This window comes from Drosophila sulfurigaster, chromosome 3 (assembly GCF_023558435.1).
Source record: "Drosophila sulfurigaster albostrigata strain 15112-1811.04 chromosome 3, ASM2355843v2, whole genome shotgun sequence".
In the NCBI taxonomy this organism is placed as follows: Eukaryota; Metazoa; Arthropoda; class Insecta; order Diptera; family Drosophilidae; genus Drosophila; species Drosophila sulfurigaster.
Window position 1 is genome coordinate 34,390,284 of NC_084883.1, and position 20,319 is coordinate 34,410,602.

A 20,319-nucleotide genomic window follows, 5' to 3' on the forward strand; every position below is an offset into this window, starting at 1 on the left:
GTTTTTAATGCACTGGCTGCAAAGGCCTTCAGCTTGAAATGTAATAATACATTACTAGGATGCTTTTAAATAGATTTGTAAATTGTACAATATATAAAATACTATTTAAGTAATTCTGCCAGCTGCATTGATAAACCTTTTAAGTTTACTTTATAAAATCCTGCCACTTCCTTTAACTGATCAATTTTGTTTTTGACATCATTTCAAAAAGTGCTCCGTGGTTGTTTTGACCAGCTCGCTGTTGGTTGCACTTGCGTAAAATCTGTGCAGAAGCCTTAAAAGTGGCCCAACCGAAACTTGACTTGTGTATGGTCAGTAACCGGTAGCTCAGAGCTCAGAGCTCGTATTTGTTATTGTTTATGTACTCATATACGAGTATGTTATACTCGCCGTAGTAGTAATCGTATACTGAGGGCTACTTGGCTACTTACTTGGTTACTTGGTATGCCCGACTGCGAGAGGCGACGCTCAATTTCAATTGGTTTGGTGGCTTATTAATTACCTCACCGCACAATTGCGTGTGGCGCATATAAAGCGCCCACCAGCAACTCAAACAAGCAGCAGACAAAAGACAAGCGGACAAAATGAACGAGGCACAAACAAACCGGGCCAAATAGAACCCACAAAAGGCGTTGAACGTTGCACGTTGCTCGTTGCGTTGCCTGCTCGAGTAACACGAGCTGCCGTTGCCCCGTAAATGGAGCGTCGTTGTTGATGTCAATGCGCTTCGTAGTCCAGTCCAAAGCCAAAAGCGTTTAAACAGTTACAGCTCTGGCTAAATACCCAGTGTTTAAAAATAAATAGAGAAAAGCATATGATAATGGAGAGAGCGTTTGATATATAAACATATTGGGAATTTAAAAGTAGTAAAGTTTTTCAATATATTAGTGATTTCTTAAAAATAGTATTCGGTAAATTACAATCAATGTACGCTGTTAAATATTTAGTTTGCGATACTAAAATTGCAATCAATTTCTTTGTCAAATAAATTAAATATAAAACCTGATGCAGTTTAGAATTTTCTGACACTATTTTTATCGTAAGATCGTCTTTTCATTTCATTTTAGTAATTTATTACCATTAATATCTAATTACTAAGAATGAATCTATTCCACTAAATCTTTAGTTTGTAATAAAATAATTGCAATCTAAAATTAGTTCAAATAAGTAAATTATAAAACGTCATGAAGTTTTTACTTTTGAATGTCGTATTTATATATTGAAATATTCTTTAATACAAATAACGTTTGATGTTATTACTAAGAATTAGTGTTAGATATTAAATAATGAGTTTATGATATTAAAGTTGCCATCTAGAATTCTTTCCTTCTGATTTTTATATATTTCATTTATCATTTCAAGAGTGTTTTCCAGCAATTACTTACTAAGTGTCTACTATTTTCTGCTAATAATAAATTAATCTAAGTGTTAAAGTGATCATTTCAAATTAATAACATATTAAATTTGTTAAATTTTATATTCTTGGATGTAATTCGTGCATCTTGAATATTTCCCTACAATCAATTGATTATCTCTAGAGCTCCTCCAGCCTTCATTAGTTTCTTTTATTTATAAACTCTCTACTAGGTATCTAGCCAGTCAATCACTATCTAGGGCAAACTCCTACCTGTTTTACAGTTGCTTTCTGTGTGCAGTCCGGCTATAAACAAATGAAGAGCTGGCAGAAAAAATGAGAGTGATTTTCAGTTACTTTATGTTTTGTTGTTTTCATTATTATGACTTATTTCTCTCATTTGGCAAACTAGTTTCAGTTTTATAGCGTTTCCCATTTTTTCTATTTTTGTAGTTTTGTATTTTTTCAATTTGCGTCTTCTACGTTTTCTACGTTTTGCATATTTATCTTCAAGTGTCATTCGCAGTTGTTACTCAGCTCGTTGGCTTGCTTACTTTCAAATGTCAAATGGAGTTGAAGGTGGCCCGGTCTGCATAGAGAGCTACATATATAGACAAAGATATTTTTATATGATTTATATTGAGTCATGTTATCGTTGGATTTTTTTTTTGTATCTTTTTGCTTTTAAAATGAATGACTTGAGCAACGAACTTGACTCTGGTATTTTATGTGTAGTTAGAGAGACTGGACTTTGACGGTGCGGCGATGTCTTAAGCGATTTGAAGGTGTGAGAACTGTGTTGATGTCAAAGAAAACCAGTTGACTCGCCATTGCAAAAGCTAGATCTATAATCTCAGTTATAAAACAGAAGAAAAAAAAACAAAAACGAAAAACGAATGGAAATTGCGGAGACACGCATTATAAAAAAGTGTGTGTTTAAATGAAGAGCATTTAACAAATCGGCACTCGCGCATTTAATTAAATTCAATGCACGTTGCGCAGAAAACTCATTAAGAAATGGCAAACAACTCCATAAACAATTTTCGTGTCATAAGCAAAATCGTGCCATACTCAAAATAACTGCTGAAAATGCCAGTTGAAGTGAAACTTAATGAAGCCTGAGAAAGTTGCAAGTGCTGGCTTGACTTGCCGCTTTGCAGCAGTTTCTTGTTGTTGTTGTTGTTGTGTGTAGTTGTAGTTTTTTCCGCCTGATGAGCACTGAGCCCAGCGTTGCTCGAGTGACAATCAAAAAACACAAAATCGTAAATTGCAAACAGCGATAAAAATGCGATAATTGCTAACAAATTTGTGCGACAACAAAGCCGAAGCATGCAAGTGGCATGCAACATTTACTCTTCCGATGATGTGTCCAACTCGACACAATCGCATCTTCCACTTGTTCTTAAGCTGCATCTTCGTTCGCTGCAGTTGACCCAGTTTTGGTTGCAAGTGGAACACACACACACACATACATTCACAACGTGCATACATACACACTTACAGCAGCAAGGTGGACGGCCATAAATAGCCAGGCGCGGATTTCTAGACACCAGACTCTGTTTGCCCCTTGTTGGTAAAAAGGCGAAATCTTCACTCAATGAAGACTCAAGTTACAGGTTTGTTGCTTAAGTCTTTCTCAATGGCGCTCAAGTTCGTTGCCTAAGTCTTTCGTTCTGAAAGAGAAACGACTCCAGAGTGGAGCCACGACTCTCTCGACAAAAAAAACACGTTTACGTTTGTAGTTCTTGTAATTCGTCTTCCACTTTAACTTCTTCTTTTTGTTTTCTTTTCTTTGCGTTTGCTTTTGCCTTTGCTTTTGCTTTTGACTTTGTGTGTTTGCTTTGCTGGGATGCTGCAGAACTTTCTTTCATTGATTCTAGCGGAACGCATATAAATAATAAATTAAGACTTTCTTTATTTCTTTCGTTGGTTCGTTCGTTCGTTCTTTCTCGCAAAACAACATGACCCCAACGGCTGACTATCTTGCCATTCATCGGCCCAGTCTGCGGTTGTGTGTCATCATCTATTGAATTTATTATTTATTTAGAAGCCGCAACGCTCTCTCGCCCCGTTCCTAACCCAAATACACAAATCTCTTTCACCTGGCCACACCAATCTTAACCAAAAAACCTCGCACTCTGTGCACCTTGTGTCATTTGTGGGTTTGGCTGTAGAACTCGCTGTTGCCACAACAAGCCAAGAGATTATCGTCAGCTTCTAACTCAAAAATCCAAGCGTAATTTACGCTGTATTTCCCAAGAGTGATTTCTGGTCTGGGGAGGTCTTTATTTTCTTTTGTTCGATTATGCGCCTTTTTATCTGTGTCTTCATTAGTTTGACCCAATTTCAAGGCCTGCACTGATGTTGATGCTGCTGCTGCGTTCTTTTTACTTTCTATTTTCTCTTAACGATCTTCAGAATTTTGATAGTCTGGCCAAGCCGGCTTGTTAGCATTTCGATTTTGTGTTGTTGTTGTTGTTGTTGGTTGGGCGTCTTAAGTCAATTTACTTTCAGTTGTCTGACACAGCTGAGAAAACTTTGTTTTGTTTTTTATTGTTTCCGATTTTAAGTTAGATTTTATTTTTTGGTCTTTTCCTTGATGTTGTGTTGGGGCGTTGCCTCAGTCGCTTCCGTTTCGCGTGGAGAGCTGTAGTTGTGCTTTTAATGAAAGAGTTTGAACTGTGGGATTATTATGTTACATATCTCTAAATGAGAGTGTGTGTATAAAGAGAAAGGTACAAATCATAAGTAGACTAATGAGTTATTGATTTATCAAGCAAACATTGTACGCAGCATGTTGAAAACAATGACGAGTCTACTTTATTTTTGTAACTTAAGGCAGACAAACATTAATTAAATTGAAATCATATAGAAGCAAAGGAATGAATTTCAATCACAAGATGTTGCAATATTTTACAATTTAATTCAAATTGAATTAGCCACAGAACTAAATAGTAATTTATCCCTTTATTGGATGTTAAGGTATAAATTATTATTATTGTTCTTCATAAAGAAATAACATAGTATTATATAATAAAAAAAAAAACAAAAAATTTTAAAACCAAAACTAATTTTTGCATTTTTGATTTATGTAACTTTATAATTTAACAAAAATAAATGCATACAAACATGTTAACTTTATATACATAAATTTAAGAAAACAAATAACATTTAAAAGTGGCTTTTTTTATATATTTACCTAAATAGCAACTATAAAACTATGCGAGAAGTAATTTACTCAGATCCATTTATGGTATTTATTAAAAGCAACAAATACTTAATAACAATAAGTACTTGCAGCTAATGATTGAAAGCGCGTGTTAATCAAACTGATCGCCAAAGGTTATTGTGCTTGATTTTTAATTAAACGACGCACGAGCAAATGCCAATTATAATGCTTATATGAACTTCTTAGAATTTCATAACAAGAGAGATCGTAACGAGACGTCGAGTCAAGTCAATTACCTCTGCGATTCCTTCAATGTGCCAACTAACATATTTCTCTCCGATTGCCATTACGAAATAATCCGATGTGGTTAATTCCAATTACACTTTATGATGATGATGCTGTTGGAAGCTACACAATTTTTTATAGAGCACTATAACACAAAACCTTCTTTTATTTTCTTTTATTTTAATAATAAGTGTATTATTTGTGTTTGTTTAAATTAGATATATTATAAACAAAAACTTCGTGTTCTTTCGTCGCCATTTTTCTATGCGATGGCCCTTAATAATTAAATCAATCTTTCGATAAAGCTTTACTTAGTGTTTGTTAACATAAAATAAAGAAATACTTCTTAATACTAACGATGTTATTTTCCATTTAACATTCTAAACATTGATAAAGTATTTTTGAAATTTTAAAATAATATTGGTGGCAACAATGTTGCTGCTGTCAATGATCTTTTCACGTGGGTAACCTTTCTTGGACTTTCGTTTCGTAATAATTTTGTCTATTTTTGAGGTCGTAATTTGTTTAGTTTTACGAAATGAAGTTAACTAAGTGGGTCAAACGCCTTTTAGTCAAATTGGCAATAAAGTTATAAATCTTGCGCGAGAGAAGCATATTTTTTTTATGAGTGCTTCGACAAATCGCTTTTTATAGAATAGAAAGCAGCGAAAACAATTAACATAAATTTTTGATATATAAATCGAACTGAAAACTGAAACCACTTCGAGCTGTCAACGTTGAGTTGTGTTCAACTGAGCTGAGGGATCTTCTTGCCGAAAGGCGGCTTTTTGGTGTTTTGTCGTTAGCATAATTTTGTAAAAAGATTAATTGATAAATGAGTTCAGGCTCTTGGTTTTATGCATTTGCCATTTGGGTCAAGTGATGGCTTTAGGGCCGTTGGGAACAGTTGTGCAAAAAGAATGCTGTGTTTGTTTTTTGGCTGGCAAATTATGCTAAAATATTGACTGATAAAAGTGATTGTCAGTTTAACAGCATCATTAGGTTGTTAATGAATTGAAACAATAACCCAAAACGTGCCAGGCTGAGCCCTATAAGAACCGTTAAGAGGAGAACGTTCGCAAACAGTTGAGTTTTGCCTCGCGGTTCGTGCGGTTCTCGAGATGAAATCCATACCCAGCGCATTGCTCTGCCTGGGCTTCTTAACCACGTTTGCTGTCGCTTATGGCTCGGCTCCTTTTGCGGGTTATTACTATCCAAAGCCAGCTAGAATCCCACAGTTGCCAGAGAATCTCATTGAGAACTCAACTCCAGTGCCATCGCCATCACCTTCGCCACCGCCTGGCGTGCAATCGGATTACATTGATGATCTGATCGAGGGACACAAGCAACAAATCTTGTCAAATGTGCTGGGAGGTTCCACTTCCTCCTCCTCTTCAGCCTCATCTCCCTCGCTGGCTAATGAGCCTGCTCTGAGCAGCGATGCGAAGGCGTTTCGCGTCAATCGTTGCGCCAGCTGCAGTGAGTACTATTTCTCTTAAATCCCTCTCCTCTAGACTCCATCTCTTTGGCATCCTTTGCAGCCTGCGGCGTACCCAATGCCAATCGCATTGTGGGCGGCACTCAGGTGCGATCGAACAAATATCCATGGATTGCACAAATGATACGCGGCTCGTTTCTCTTCTGCGGCGGCACTTTGATCAACGATCGCTACGTCCTAACCGCCGCACACTGTGTCCACGAGATGGACATGACCGGTGTCTCGGTGCGTCTGCTGCAACTCGATCGCAACTCTCAGCAGCAGGGCATCACACGTGCCGTGGCCTTTGCCCATCCCCATGCTGGTTACGATCCCGTCCGCCTGGTCAATGACATTGCTTTACTCCGCCTGGATGCCCCGGTTCCGCTGGTGCAATCGATGCGTCCAGTGTGCCTGCCCAGCGGTCCATTCCAGTCGTTTGACTTCCAAAAGGCTATCGTCGCTGGCTGGGGATTGAGCTTTGAGGGCGGCAGCACTTCGAGTGTGCTGCAGGAGACTGTGGTGCCCATCATCACGAATGCTCAGTGTCGTGCCACTTCGTACAAGTCGATGATTGTGGACACCATGCTCTGTGCTGGCTATGTGCAAACTGGTGGACAGGATGCCTGTCAGGTGGGTGACTGCAATTAGTGCCGAGTTTATTTATGATGGCAAATACATTTTGTGTATGCTCTCTGCAGGGCGATAGCGGTGGTCCACTCATTGTGCCGGATCGCATCTTCCGCCTCGCTGGCGTTGTCTCCTTTGGCTATGGATGCGCCAAGCCCAATGCGCCTGGTGTTTACACCAGAGTCAGCAGATACTTGGACTGGATTGCGGCCAACACAAGAGATGCTTGCTACTGTATTCAGTAAACAATCAGCTTGGAGATTGGACTTTTTGCTCAGGGAACAGTGGAATGCTTTTTGAAAAAGGCAGCTGAAATACCTTGTAAAATCATGGATGCTTTTTTCCTGCTGCTCTTTTCTATTTCATTGATAGAAGTTGCTTTTTAAAAGTGTTTAATTTATCAGGGAGAGTTTTCTTATGTATCCAAATAATCTATTTAATTTATTTGAACTATTAGTTAGATCTTTTCTTCTTATTTAATTTATATAATTTATTATTTAAATTCATTGACTTCATTACATTTATGTGCCTTAATCTTTATATTCTGATAATAAACGTTTTGATTTTATTTACACTAAAAGCATTAATATTTTAATAATAAATCATAATTTTTTGAAATTCACTTTTCACTTTTTATTTAGACTAAACAAAAACTGTATTTTTTGATAAGAAGTGCCATTGAAAGTTGTCGATATATAAGTGAACTTTTTGCTGCGGTATCTAAATTATTTATTTTGTAGATACTTTAACATAATTGGCTCGCTTGTATCCATCCTTAATTTCTGATTCTTGAAAAAACACAATATTTTACAGTTCTTCTCATTCTCTAGCTAATTTTTAAATTTTGTAATTTGACAAAGAAAATGTAATCTTTTCTTCTCTTTTATTACCTTTTATTACCATTGTGTCTTTCTTTATGATTTCTAGACATCAAACACAATACAACAAAACGATCATATAGAGACATTTAAGAACAGTTTGTTTTACTGAAAAGAATTAATATGAGATAGTTTGTCATGGAAATTATCATATATAAAAATCATATATAATTGTCTTCTTTTTTAAGCTCTATTAGTTCACATCATACAGTTTTTTTAATCCTAAAAATATTAATTTATTTTATTTCCCTTCTGATTTAAAAAGATAGTAATTATTAAATATTTTATTTGGATGAACAAAAATCCCACACTTTCTTTGATTAATATTTGAAAATGTATGATTAACAGCTTAAAGACATTTGCATATTAATTACAAATTTCAATTACAACTCGTAGCCATGCAAACTAACACTTAACACATTTCCATATGTAAATATTTATTAGTTGTTTTTTACGTTGTTTTTTTTTTTTGTTGTTGTTGTGCTGCACTCGACAATCGACACCCGCAACCGTGTACCGAAAATACTTTCATAAAGCCAATTTTTTGTGTGCAAATATTTGTGGGAACAGGTTATTGGCTGAGTTCGACAAGTCAAAGAGGAAAAATGAAATAAAAAATAAATAAGAAAAAAAAAACTACCAATAAACATTGCTGGCCTTTCACTTTTTTGCGCACATGTTGTAAAATCAATATGAGTAAAAAAAATAAGAAAACATGGTCACAAAAAAAAGGAAAAATAAATAAACAGAGAGCCGAAGAGATTTACATTTGGAGGCAGGCAAAAATCAGCGAAGCCGTCACGGTCCATTTTTGGCGACGTCATCGAAGCCAAGGACGTTGCCATTGGTTGCGATGCTGCAGCGGAATCGCTGACACATTGTTATCACTTGTCAACGCAGGTTTCATTCGCTTTCCTGCACACCAATTCTCCTCCCCCTTCCCTCTGCCAATCCATCTCTTTCTGTCTCCCTTTGGCAGTGGCGAGTTGACAAAAGTTTATCTTTATCCCTATGGCAAAAAGAAAAAAAACAAGAGCGACCATGCAACGATTTAATGGATTTTCAAGTTATTTCTGGTATTTTGTTGTAGTTGCCGCAACTCACACAAACAAACACACACACGACACAAGTTGCAAGTTGCAACAACGAGGCAACCAAACAAAGATATCTCTCGGAGCAAACTTGTTTCTTGCCGCTGGGCCCACCGAAGAAAATGCCGCATAATTGCCGCTGTCTCGTTGCGTTCAGTTGCGTCGCTTTTGGCTTTGCAACAACACAAACAACAACACAAAACACGGCTGCCCGCCGGAATCCGGGGGAATGTTGGCCAAATCGACAATGTTGTCAATGCTGCTGCCAGCCGCTGCTTTGGCATTTGATTTTATTTTTAAACTAGACTGCAAAGTGCTGCTCTGGTTGTGGTTGCTGCTCCTCTGGCTCCTCTGGCTGCTGTTGTTGCTGTTGTTGTTGTTGTTGTTGCCCGGCGTTGCAAGGGTCTTAGCACCGGCAATTAACATTGCTATTCGCTTGCAACGTAAAAACAAATATAAATAAATATAATTATGAAAGTTGTCAGCTCACTTGACCAAATTTGGCAAATCAGTTCAATCAGTTTTGTAGTCTTTGTTATAGCGTGACAAATTTACCCACAGCTTAGCTTTTCGATAATTGGCTAATAATTGTGTTTCAATCAATATATTCAGGAAGTCAACCAATAATATTTTCATTATACAATTGCCAATTGTTTGTTATGGCTTAGCAATGTCATTTCTCGATTGCTAATATTCTTAGAAAACTGCTCTTTAATTTAAGAGTTTTGAATAAAAGGGAATATATACATAGATATTCCCAACTGAAGTCAACAAATTTGATATTATGTTTATAAAAATATTTTACACAAATAAATTGTTGTAACACACATTGATTTTTGGCATAATTTATTTTTTGTTAAACAAATAAAATCTGTGTGCTTTTAATGTCAAAAAATTTCTCCTCAAGTGTTTTAATGCTCACTTTGATTTTATGGTATTTTATTTAATATAGACATTGGGCATATCTCTACTTATAATATCCCTAATCAGATGTTTATGCTTATTGTAATAAAGAATATAAAACTTTTTTGAAGCATTTAAGACTGCTGAAAGTTATAAATTTAAATTGAAAATTCAGATTTAAGAAATGTCTTATAAACTTTACTATTCAATACTAAAACAAAGTATATATATAATAAATGAAGTGAACGTGTTTACAAAAAAATCGCTGAAAACAGATTACTTTACTAAATCAAATAATAGAATAAATAATGCAATTTATATATATTTTTAGAGAAAACTGTTTTTACAGAACCCTCAAAAAATGTAGCAAGAACCTTTCTTATATTGAAGTTAGAGATTACACTTATTAAACTTTATCAATCAATGCATAAGAGCGACGCACATTAGATTTTAACAAATGAATTTTGATTTTCCAATTATCTTAGAATTAGTTAACAACATTGCAACCTTGCACTCTTGTGACTTATTTAAAAGAATTATTTAAGATAGCAATTACAAAAGACAGATACTAAATGCTAAATGCATCTAAGTTGAACTAGACACATCAGTCTATTTATAGCTCTCTCTCTTTTCTTAATGCCAAAAAGATAACACGCATTAAATGAAATTCGCAACAAGTGTCTTTTATTTTCTGAACTTTGAACCTATCTCCTCATCCCCCTCAGTTCCCCTCATGCAATGCGTCTTCTGTGTCGTGTCCACTTCAATTGGTCAATCGATCTGATCACCGATTGCAGCTCCTGCTGCACATTCACACACTCCACAATCTGTTCCACACAACGCTCCCATTTGCGACTCGCCAGGCGTAAGCTGTAGGGCACCAGGCTGCCAAAGATGTGAGTAACTGGCTCCAGGAATCCTTTGGCTACTGCCACATCAAAGCGAAGCAGCTTGAGGCTAGAGTCGATGCCTTCTTTAACTACTCGACACAAAGCTCTATAAGGCGAGCAAGCGGGCAGCTGTGAGGCAGCTGTTGCCTTCAACGATCCTTGCTGCAGCCGATTTCTGGCCAGGATTAAGCGGGCTCTGCTTGTGTGCGTCTCCAGTGTCAGCTGCTGTCCAATGTGTTCCTCCATCAGTTGCAGCATTTGCAAGTCCAGCAGATCGATTAAACAGTTCGTCTCTTCATCTATCGTCGTCGTTGTTTCCGGTTGTGCTTCTGATGCCTCCAAAATAGTTTCATTCTCTTCATCAGACTCATCAAACATACTTCTGTTTTTTTGATTTCTATTTATGCTATCATCAGTTGGTAATTGATCTTTATCTCTGATCATATCGCGTCTTTAATCTATTAAAACTGATTAAAAATTAGTGAAAAAATTTAGCACTTTTCAATAATAAAACTTGTCAAATTTTTAATAAAAATTTTGAGTAAAAGCACGAGGCATAAAGTGTTAGAAATAATTTTAGAAATGAAACATGGAAAATTTAAAAATATTTTAAGAGTTGTTGATTAAGTTATGAGACAATAAATTACCTTTTTTGTGAATTTTATGTTACCTAGATGTGATTAAAGAAACCAAACCAAATGAATGAAAATGAGTAATCAATTTCCAGAACAAAATATGCAAATATAATTAACACTCTACTTTTCCAACTTTGGAAGTGGAATTCTGCAAGATTCGATCGGTTAAACTCAATTAAGATTCACCCACCTTTATTAGATTCTTAATTAAATTCAGAGCTATTCAGCGGAAACTTGGCACAGCTTCATCCTAGCATGGAATCAACTAGTTTCGATCACAATATCAATGGATATCAAACTACATGCTTGTATATCAAATCACGACCCAAAAAAAAAACTAAAAAACTTGTGTTAAACTGGTTCTTTTGTTACCATTTCAAATGGCCCTCATCTGTAGCAGATTTGTTGTTTGTGGTTTCATCTCGCGCAGTTTTGTTTTTTTTTATATAAAAGAGGGTGGAGGAGTAGGAGTATGAGGAGGGAGGTGTGGGGGGCAGTTAACGCTTCGTTTGATATTTTAGCATATTTCTCACATAAATCGCCAGCGACTTGGGTAGAGAAATTTTCACGCCTCGCTGGCCAATGGCCAAGACGATGTTGCGACTGCGACTTCGACTTCGACTGCGGCTGAAGCTGCTCTTTAATCAAAATTGTGTGTACAAAGCTTATGCCAAATACTTAGTACTAAACACGGTCTTCCCTCTTCCCCCTTTCCCCTCCCTGATCTGCTGCTGTTTTGTTGCCGTTGCTGGCAAAAGCCGCAAAAACATTTTAATAAATTGCCAGTTATTAGTTGTCGGCAGCAGCAGCAGGAAAAAGTGCAATTAAAATGCATTCGAGTTGCAAGTTGGAAGAAAGGGGGACGGAAGTTGACGCAAAAGAAATTAGCATAAGCAGCAAATGAAAGAAAGAGAGCGAGATAGAGCGAGAGGGGAGGATGACAGCTTCACATTAGTAAGAGATGCAAAGAGAGCAGAAAAAAAAACAGAAAAAATAAAGCGAGATAGTTTCCCATAATTTGCGTAGCTCTGCACACATAATGAGCTCAAGAGCAGCTGGAGCGAGAGAGGGAGAATAATCGAGTAAGTGCGAGAGAGATGCAGAGAATTGGTGCGAGCGAGAGAGCAAGTGTGAGGAAGTCAGGTAAGGGGCGTACTTGCGGTCAATCGCATTGCAAATGGTGTGAAATTTTCGCAAAAGCGTCGACAAAGCAAACGCCTAACAGTCAAGTGGGGGAAAGGGGAATTCATAGAGAAAGGGGGAGAGGGAGACTGAGGGGATCTCCGTGCTGCATTGTTTGCAGCCGCACTTAGTTTTTTTTTTGCCATAATTAATATTGCTGTAGTTGCAAAATTAACATAAATGCTTTTAATTAAAGCGTTTAAAGCATATTTTGTAAAGTGGCTTTTTGCGCACTTTGTGCGAGCATTGAAAATGTTTACAAAAATTGAAAGGCAACTTGAATGCAAAGAGCGAACATGTCCGCAAACACACACATAATTGCAATTATACATATAGGTTATTAACTTAATACTTTGATGGAAGGTACTGAAAGTACTATGATTAAAGAGAAAGGAAAAGTTCCAGCTAGCTATTAAGCAATAAATAATAATACGGAAATAATGAGAAAGAATTAAATATTCCTTTCGGATATTCCTATAAAAGAAAAGAGAGCTGCATTTGCAATTAAAAATAAATATTTAAGTTATTCAGATATAAACCTTTCGGAATAATAAATGTATACAATACAAATACTAAGCTATTAAGTATATAAATACTTTGAATATATTTTAAATCAAAAGCAATGTGGTCAAATTACTATTGTTATGCAAAAAGAGAGAGTCTAACTTAAGAATAGATTTTAAAGCAAAGAAAAATTATGATTACGGTATAATTTTCGTAGAGACAGTGAAAGAGGGCTTCAAATTGGGGACAAGAGAATAACTATATTTTTAAAGTAGCCAAGAAGAAACGAAAAAAGGCAAATATTTTATAAAAGAGAGCCATTAATTATATTACTATAATTAAATATAATTTATGGTTACAGCAAAGCTACAATTACGTACGAGTACAGGGAAAAAGTATTTATACTAAGCAAAATAAAGATAAAACTTTTAGAAATAAACATTTTAAGAATAGAAATAATTTTTGAATAAGTATAGAAGAATATCATATATATAATATACATATATTAATACAAATAATAATATAACACAAAATAAACACAAGAATATTATAAGAATTTTTGCATCAACAAATCAAATTAAAATTCTCTTCGAAATGAAAACATTTTAAAATGCAAACTCAATAATATTATAAGTATGTTATCATAAACAAGTAAAATCGAAATTCTGTTTAAAATTTAAACATTTTGAAAGTATAAACACAATAATGTTTTCATAAAAAAACTTATAATGAAATTCTGTAGAGGATTGTAAAAATTAAATGCAACAAAATTATTGAAAAGAATATTGCCCAATTAAATGAATGTTATCCTAAAAGTTTCAATACAAATGTTTTTTAAAACACTCTTCAATACTTCATTTTATGACAAATCTGCAGCAATAAAATTTCTCATTAAATTAACAAACTCCCTCTTATTCCGCTTTGTAAAGTAGAAACTCTCCAGAGAATATTAATAATTTACTACCAAAAAAAGGAGAAAAAACTTAGCTAGACAAACAAATTTGCTGAGGTTTTCTTTTTTGGTTGTGTTGCTCATCTAACTAATGGCGTCCCATTGCTGAGCTCAAATGGTGCAACAATATTCTTCTTTCACAGTTGCTGTCTATCTTTCTGTGTTGCACTGTCAACAGAGTTGAACAATTTTTATTTATGCGCTTTTGTAGCGCCAAAATTCTCGACGGCAGCCGTCAGTCAACACTGGCCAAGCTAGCTGGCGAGGTGGACAGAGAGCGAGAGCGAGAGAGAAAGAGATAGCGAGACAGAGATAGATGAACTGGGATATGGACAGTCAAGTTGCAACAACAACATCGTGGAGGCCGTTGGAACGATGGAAAGCAAACAAACTGTAAACTGGGGAACGCCACTCAAAGCAACGTCGTCGACTCGACTGGCTTCCTGGCTGACACACTTTATGCCCCGTCCAAAGAGACGCCACTTGTCACATGGCTACAGCTTGGAGTGAGTATGAAGTCTAGAGTGTGGCACGACGACCATCACATCACATCGCATTGCATCGCGTCTCGTCTCGTCTCGAGTATCGGAAGCCTTTTGGGTTGCCAGTCTAATTGAAGTCGAGTGCATTGCTAGCAGCTATTTTATCTGGCAGCAACAGAAACTAACTTTGACATTATGCGCCACAAATTGTGGCAATTTAAAGCCAATTTAGTTCAGCTGCAAAACACCAAATATTTCACAGCTTCAGCTTCAGTTTCAGTTTCAGTTCCAGATGCCAACCCGTTCATTGAGTCGAATCAGATCCGATTCCCTTCTCTCTCTCTTTCTCTCTCAACTTCTTTTTCCCCTTTCCTTGCGTGTTGCAAGCGAGTGTCTGCCACATTGTCTAAAGGTAACAATTTATATAATGAAACTGATTTCAAATTTAGTGATGTGCAGGCCGCGAGCTGCGAACCGAACTTGGTAATTACCCCGGCCCAAAAGCAGCTTTATCTCTCAGTATCACAAGCAGGCCTTGCTGTCGCTCAGAAAACAACAGTTATAAAAGAGGCGTCCAGAAATGTCCGAAAATAAAAGAGACGACACACTTATAAAGCGAAGTCTTTGTACTCTCTTGGTAGCAAATAATTGAAGATTGTCTAGATTGTCTTTATGGTCAACAGCTTATTTACTTTGGAGTGTGCTCAACAGGCTGCTAATCTAAATTACGGCTTTATAATCAACATTAATGTTTTCCACAAGAAATCAAGAAAACACTTAGTCTTAATATGTGATAGATGTGAAATGGGGGAACAGTTTCTTGAAATTTGTAACGAATTTTTTAATTGTTAGTGTAATTATTATTATACAAAGTTAACTATATAAAGTTATAAAGTTATTATATAATAATTTGATTATTTTATACTTTTCCAGATTTTCTATACTCAGTACTTTTGATTTAACATATATTTCTATTCATCTGAATATTGTCGAAAGAAAAAGCTTCCTTAAATTTGAAAATCTCTTCAAAAAGCACTTGCAAAATCTTTACAAAATACACCAAACTTTTCTGCAAGTAATGTTATTTTTCCAACTTGTCTGTCCGTGTAGGGTATATTGGGAATTGGCCAGAAATTAAAACAAGTTTAAGAACTCAACCGACTAGTGTTGCACCGATTGCCGTTGGTCACCTGTTTGGCCGGCTTGTTGGGATACGTTGTGTTTTTTTTTTAGGTTGTGTTGTTGTTTTTCTTTTTGTCTTCGATAACCATTTCAAAAATGTATTTGTGCCGGGGTCCGGGCCGAAGAAGAACCGCAACATGATTTGGCAACTTTGAAAGTTTCTTGCAGCATGTTGCAGTCGGTGCCGAAAGATTGAGACTGAGGCTGATGCTAAGACTGAGACTGCGAAAAAAACCCGTTGGTAAATCATCTGTTGAATCTCGTAAGTTGGCCGCAACTCTTAGCTGGCATCTCTCCTGGTCGGTGGAACCCAACCCACCTGACTAGGCAACTTTTCGTGTGGGAGTCGTTTGCAAGATTTTTGCGGTTACTTTGAAAAATCTTTGGAATGTTTTTTTGCACTTTTTATGTTTACCTCCTTAATTCTTTCTTTTTGTTTGATAAAAAAGAAAGTTGACATAAATTGTTAGCCCGATGTGATTTTTTGTACTTTTTTCTACTTTTGGCCATTTGAAGTTTGCGGTAGCTAAAAAAGTTGCCAGTTATTGTCGTCGCTATTTGTTGTTGTTGCCGTTTTATGTCGTGCGCAGGAAGGAAATAACTTGTGTTGAAAGGGGAGTGAAGAGCCGGAGCGGGATTGTGGATAGTTTTTGGCAAGTTTTTGTGTGGGATTTTGGTGATGAAATGAAATGCATTTGAAAGTTTCGTAAAACAAGTTAATCGCCTTTGTCTTCGCTGCTTTATGACTTGATGAATGGTAGAGATGATAGCGGATAAGCCAAGAGCCAAAAGCGTGCTGAATTGGCTGATTGAAATTCAAATGATTATGCGGTGTGAATAATGATTGGAAGCTATACATTATGTTCACTCTTGCGTTGTTTTTTATTAATATGTAAGCACGTTTTTTACACAAAATGTATTAATTTGTTATTTATCATCTTTTCGTTTGCAGCACAAAACACAAGTAGTCAACCTTAGCATAGACAGCAACCGCACAACTGAAGTTCACAAAGCAAAGGCAACAACCCAAGCGAACGAAACGAAACGGTTAAGTTTGTAGCGTGTGCTACAACCGAAGCGGTTAAACCGAAACGGTATTTAGCGTATGCGGAAACCCAAACGATCAACAACGATCAACGATCAACAACGTCACATGCGAAAAGCTTTTCCACAAAAGCCATCATGGACTCAACAACAGCAGCAAACGGTTCTGCAAACGGTTCAACAATGGACGAGGAGTACATAACCGTTGTTGAAGTCGACGATCCGACATCGTCCACCAAAGACACAAACCATCTGAAGAAGCTAGTCAAACGCCAGAGCTCAGTGGCCGAAGACTCCTCATTCATCACTGTGCTGACCATCAACGAGCAGCAGCAGCTGCTGCAGCAGCAACAACAACAATTAGAAAAGGATCAACAGGAGCAACTGGAAGCGGACGAACCAGAGCATGTTACAGTCTATCGCCTGCCTGGAGAGCGTTTGGGCTTCGGCCTGCGTTTCCAGGGCGGCACACGCAACACAGAGCTGGTGCAAAAGCTGTACATACAATCCTGCGCCACAGACAGTCCTGCCTCCAAGGTGGCCACCAGTTGGGGTCATCTGCGTGAAGGCGATGAGATCCTCAGCATCGATGAGCGACAAGTCTCGCAAATGACACGCATTGAATGCGTTCGCTGTCTCAAGGATAATGTGGCCATCAAATTGATTGTACGCAACGGTCATGGTCAGAAACCGCCCAGCGAGGAGGAGCAACAAATGGAGGTCTGCATCTCACTGAATGCCCAACCACCGCCACCGCCTCCAGTGCCGCCGCGCAAGCTAGTGAAGCGACAGAACTCGAAGGAGGGTCCAGCCACAGTTCAATTGGTCATCGAGAAGCCATTGACACCGCCACCCGATGCGGAATACTACATTAATCTCTTTGCTGAATCCCTCAAAGCGGGCTCCGAATCGGATGACACAGCGAGCACAATTTCCACAGTCATTGACAAATTATCGATGGGCTCTAATTACTCCTCGGACACGGAGTTGACCAACAGTCTCAATGGTCAGGAGTTGGCTAAGTTGGTGCAACCTTTCACGCTGCTCGAGCAGGAGTTTCAGCTGGAGCAGACATTGGGCCAACCTAAGCTAATCATACCGGGCAATAACTACGAGAATGTCGAGTTCAAGACGGAGAAAGTCAATGTCTATGAGAATGTAGAGCTGAAGAGCAGTCCACTTGGCACGCCGACGCCTAAGCCGCGTGTGATGCTGGCCACAGTAGAGCCTAAGAAGCGTTCCATTATCCCCATGCCAAGGAAGATTGCCACACCCAGCAAGCTGCCTATTGAAGTCGCGCCTCCGCGAGTGCCCATGGATGCAGATAAAACGCCTACCAATGAGACTCCGAAGCCAGGATCACCCAAGACTCCGACAAATGAGGTCAGGAAGGAGTTCAGGGAGGTAAACGAATCAAAGGAAGTAAAAGAGATCAAAGAAGTGAAGGAAGTCAAAGAAATAAGGCAAGCAAAGAACTCGAGGGAGCTTAAAGAGGTTAAGGAAGTTCGCGAGTTCAGCACAAAGATACCCAAAGCCAAGCTTATAGTCAGTCCGGGCTTTTCACGCGCCAAAACCGAAGGCGAGATCAAGCTGCATCTTCAGCCACTTAAGCAACAGTCACCGCAGCTCAAGTCTCGTATTCCCATTGTGAGCACGCCGCCGGCTCAAAAGTCACCGCCAGCGATGGCCAAGTCAATGATAGTCGCTTCATCGCCCCCACCAACCGGCTCCAACATTCCTCGCCTGCTCCAGAAGCAAAAGTCTGAAACAGATCTAAAGCTGGGTCTCTATCGCAGCAAGTCCAAGGAGCCTAGTCCCAGTCCTGGACAGCTGCGTGCCCCACTGCAGCGTGCTAACTCCGCTGAAGCTCCAGTCCGCACACCTGATCGCACCTTCATCCCAGTGCTGCTCAATGGAAACTCGAGAAGCACCTCGAATTCAACCGAGTCGCTCAGCTCGATATGCAGCAATGGCAGTACAGGACGTTCACCCAAAGGACCCAAGCCTAAGCCACCGGAGCGTGTGCAATCGCTGCAAAAGACTCAGATACCCAAGCTGCAAACGTTGCCCACAACACCGCCACAGCAGCAGCCCAAGCTGAGCATGCAGACTTTTAAGCAGATCACGCCTCCAGCCACGCCCAAGACTACACCTGTAAACACGCCATCGCCGACCAGCAATCGGGAAATTCGCTTCAAGATTCAGACGTATGAGAGTAAGACACAGGATGAGGATAAGCTGCCGAGTCTGTTTGATCTGGTGCACAAACAGGACATCACAGAGAAACCGGAGAGTTCATCCAAAGCTCAAAGGGATGTTCACGCTCTACTGGCTGCGGTTGCAGCTGAAGCCGTGGATCTCTCTAGGGAATCTCCGCCACCTTTGGTGGTGGGCAAGTGCATGAAGATTGCCGATGATAATGAGAATACCACCTGCTACTCCAGCTCGAGCAGCGATGAGGATGATGGCGATCAGGATGATGTCGATGATGGCACGGAGCGCGAATATATTTGTGAGGATGGCGAAAAGCTGGGTCCACCGGAATTGATTAATGGTCCTGGTCCCTCGGAGGCGTACTTCAATATGTATTGGCACTCAAATATGTTGCCAACCATTGGCGAAGTCGAAGAGGAATTCTCCTCACTGGAACCGCAATCTTTGACCAATGGGTGAGTAATTGAGAAACAATTAGAATCATTTAGGTAGAACATGGTATTTAGGTCAAGATTGCGGATATTTCTTCCCTCATAGAATGTCAATAAACCATTGGAGATTATTTATAGTGCGAGAGAAAATATCGATTGATAATAAATACTTGGAAAACCATGGAGATTAGATTAGCTAATGCAGGATTTCGACTAGGATTTAGACAGTTCAGCTTATCGCCCGGTCAATCAAAATAGTAGTAGAATTTATATTATGTACAACAATTAAAAATGCACAGTTATTAATGAAAATCCCCGACGCAATTATATATTGATTAGATATTGTTATTCATATAATCATAGTAATGCAAAAACGAAGTCAAGATCTTTCAAGCGATAAATAACATTTGAAGATAGTTTTTTTCTCTAGAAGTTTCTTTTGCATTTAAGTAGTTTTTGCACTAAGCCGAAATGCAATCCGCCAAACCAAATCAAACTTCAATCCGATTCAGATTGTTATAAATAGTTTGCTTATGCAATCGATCAATACCTGAACAACGAATATATTTCGGTTTAGCTTTAGTCAGGTCGATTTCCCATTCATTTCATTTCATCAGGCAATGTGATTTTTTTTCGCAAATTGTTAGATATATATTTGCAGTATATAACAACAACAAATATTCACACATTCGGCAAGGGTAAACGGTTCACACCCCCTCAAGGCATTCGTAGGTAGCTGATAAGGCAGTAAATGCCGGTGTGTTTACTAACACCGCCAAGCGGACTGACTGATAATGACTGAATATTTTGTATGAGCAGCGATAAGAGTTAATGGCAATAGAGAGAAGGCAGTATAGAGAGTTAGGTTTTTTTCGGGCCCAATTAGTGTTATTTTGGAGGCGAAAAGCAAAAGACAGTTTCGGTTTCGGTTGCGGTTTCTTCTCTCTCTCTCTCCTCACTCTTTTGCGAATTTCCGTTTAGTGTTTTTGTGTGTGAGACAGGTGACAAAATTAACA

The 20,319-nt window shown here is 38.2% G+C and overlaps 3 protein-coding genes across 5 annotated transcripts in view; 2 read left to right on the forward strand and 1 right to left on the reverse strand.

The window, feature by feature from the left end:
* LOC133846136 (DEP domain-containing protein DDB_G0279099) overlaps positions 1–20,319 on the forward strand; it is a 151,906-nt gene that overhangs the window by 8,033 nt on the left and 123,554 nt on the right. For 2 of the 3 annotated variants that reach the window (XM_062280907.1, XM_062280905.1), the window contains one exon: positions 16,567–19,327. In XM_062280907.1, coding sequence (XP_062136891.1) covers positions 16,797–19,327 — 2,531 coding nt within the window. In that variant the 5' untranslated portion in view covers positions 16,567–16,796. Of the gene's footprint in view, positions 1–16,566; positions 19,328–20,217; positions 20,305–20,319 lie in introns of those variants that run through there. The other variant, XM_062280906.1, reaches the window with a different exon arrangement.
* Positions 5,876–7,213, forward strand: LOC133842511 (trypsin-1). Its single transcript, XM_062275624.1, has 3 exons — positions 5,876–6,287; positions 6,350–6,918; positions 6,987–7,213. The coding sequence occupies exons 1-3, from the start codon at positions 5,930–5,932 to the stop codon at positions 7,158–7,160; spliced, it is 1,101 nt and encodes a 366-aa protein (XP_062131608.1). The 5' UTR covers positions 5,876–5,929; the 3' UTR covers positions 7,161–7,213.
* LOC133844882 (uncharacterized) lies at positions 10,450–11,269 on the reverse strand. The gene has a single exon (XM_062279157.1). The coding sequence runs from the start codon at positions 11,119–11,121 to the stop codon at positions 10,519–10,521; it is 603 nt and encodes a 200-aa protein (XP_062135141.1). The 5' UTR covers positions 11,122–11,269; the 3' UTR covers positions 10,450–10,518.

Excerpts from the sequence above, each read along its gene's own strand:
- LOC133842511 (XM_062275624.1), top strand. The coding sequence starts at position 5,930 with ATGAAATCCATACCCAGCGCATTGCTCTGCCTGGGCTTCTTAACCACG. Across the intron at positions 6,288-6,349 it reads CAATCGTTGCGCCAGCTGCA|CCTGCGGCGTACCCAATGCC; the intron begins GTGAGTACTATT and ends CATCCTTTGCAG. Across the intron at positions 6,919-6,986 it reads GTGGACAGGATGCCTGTCAG|GGCGATAGCGGTGGTCCACT; the intron begins GTGGGTGACTGC and ends TGCTCTCTGCAG.
- LOC133844882 (XM_062279157.1), bottom strand. The coding sequence starts at position 11,121 with ATGATCAGAGATAAAGATCAATTACCAACTGATGATAGCATAAATAGA.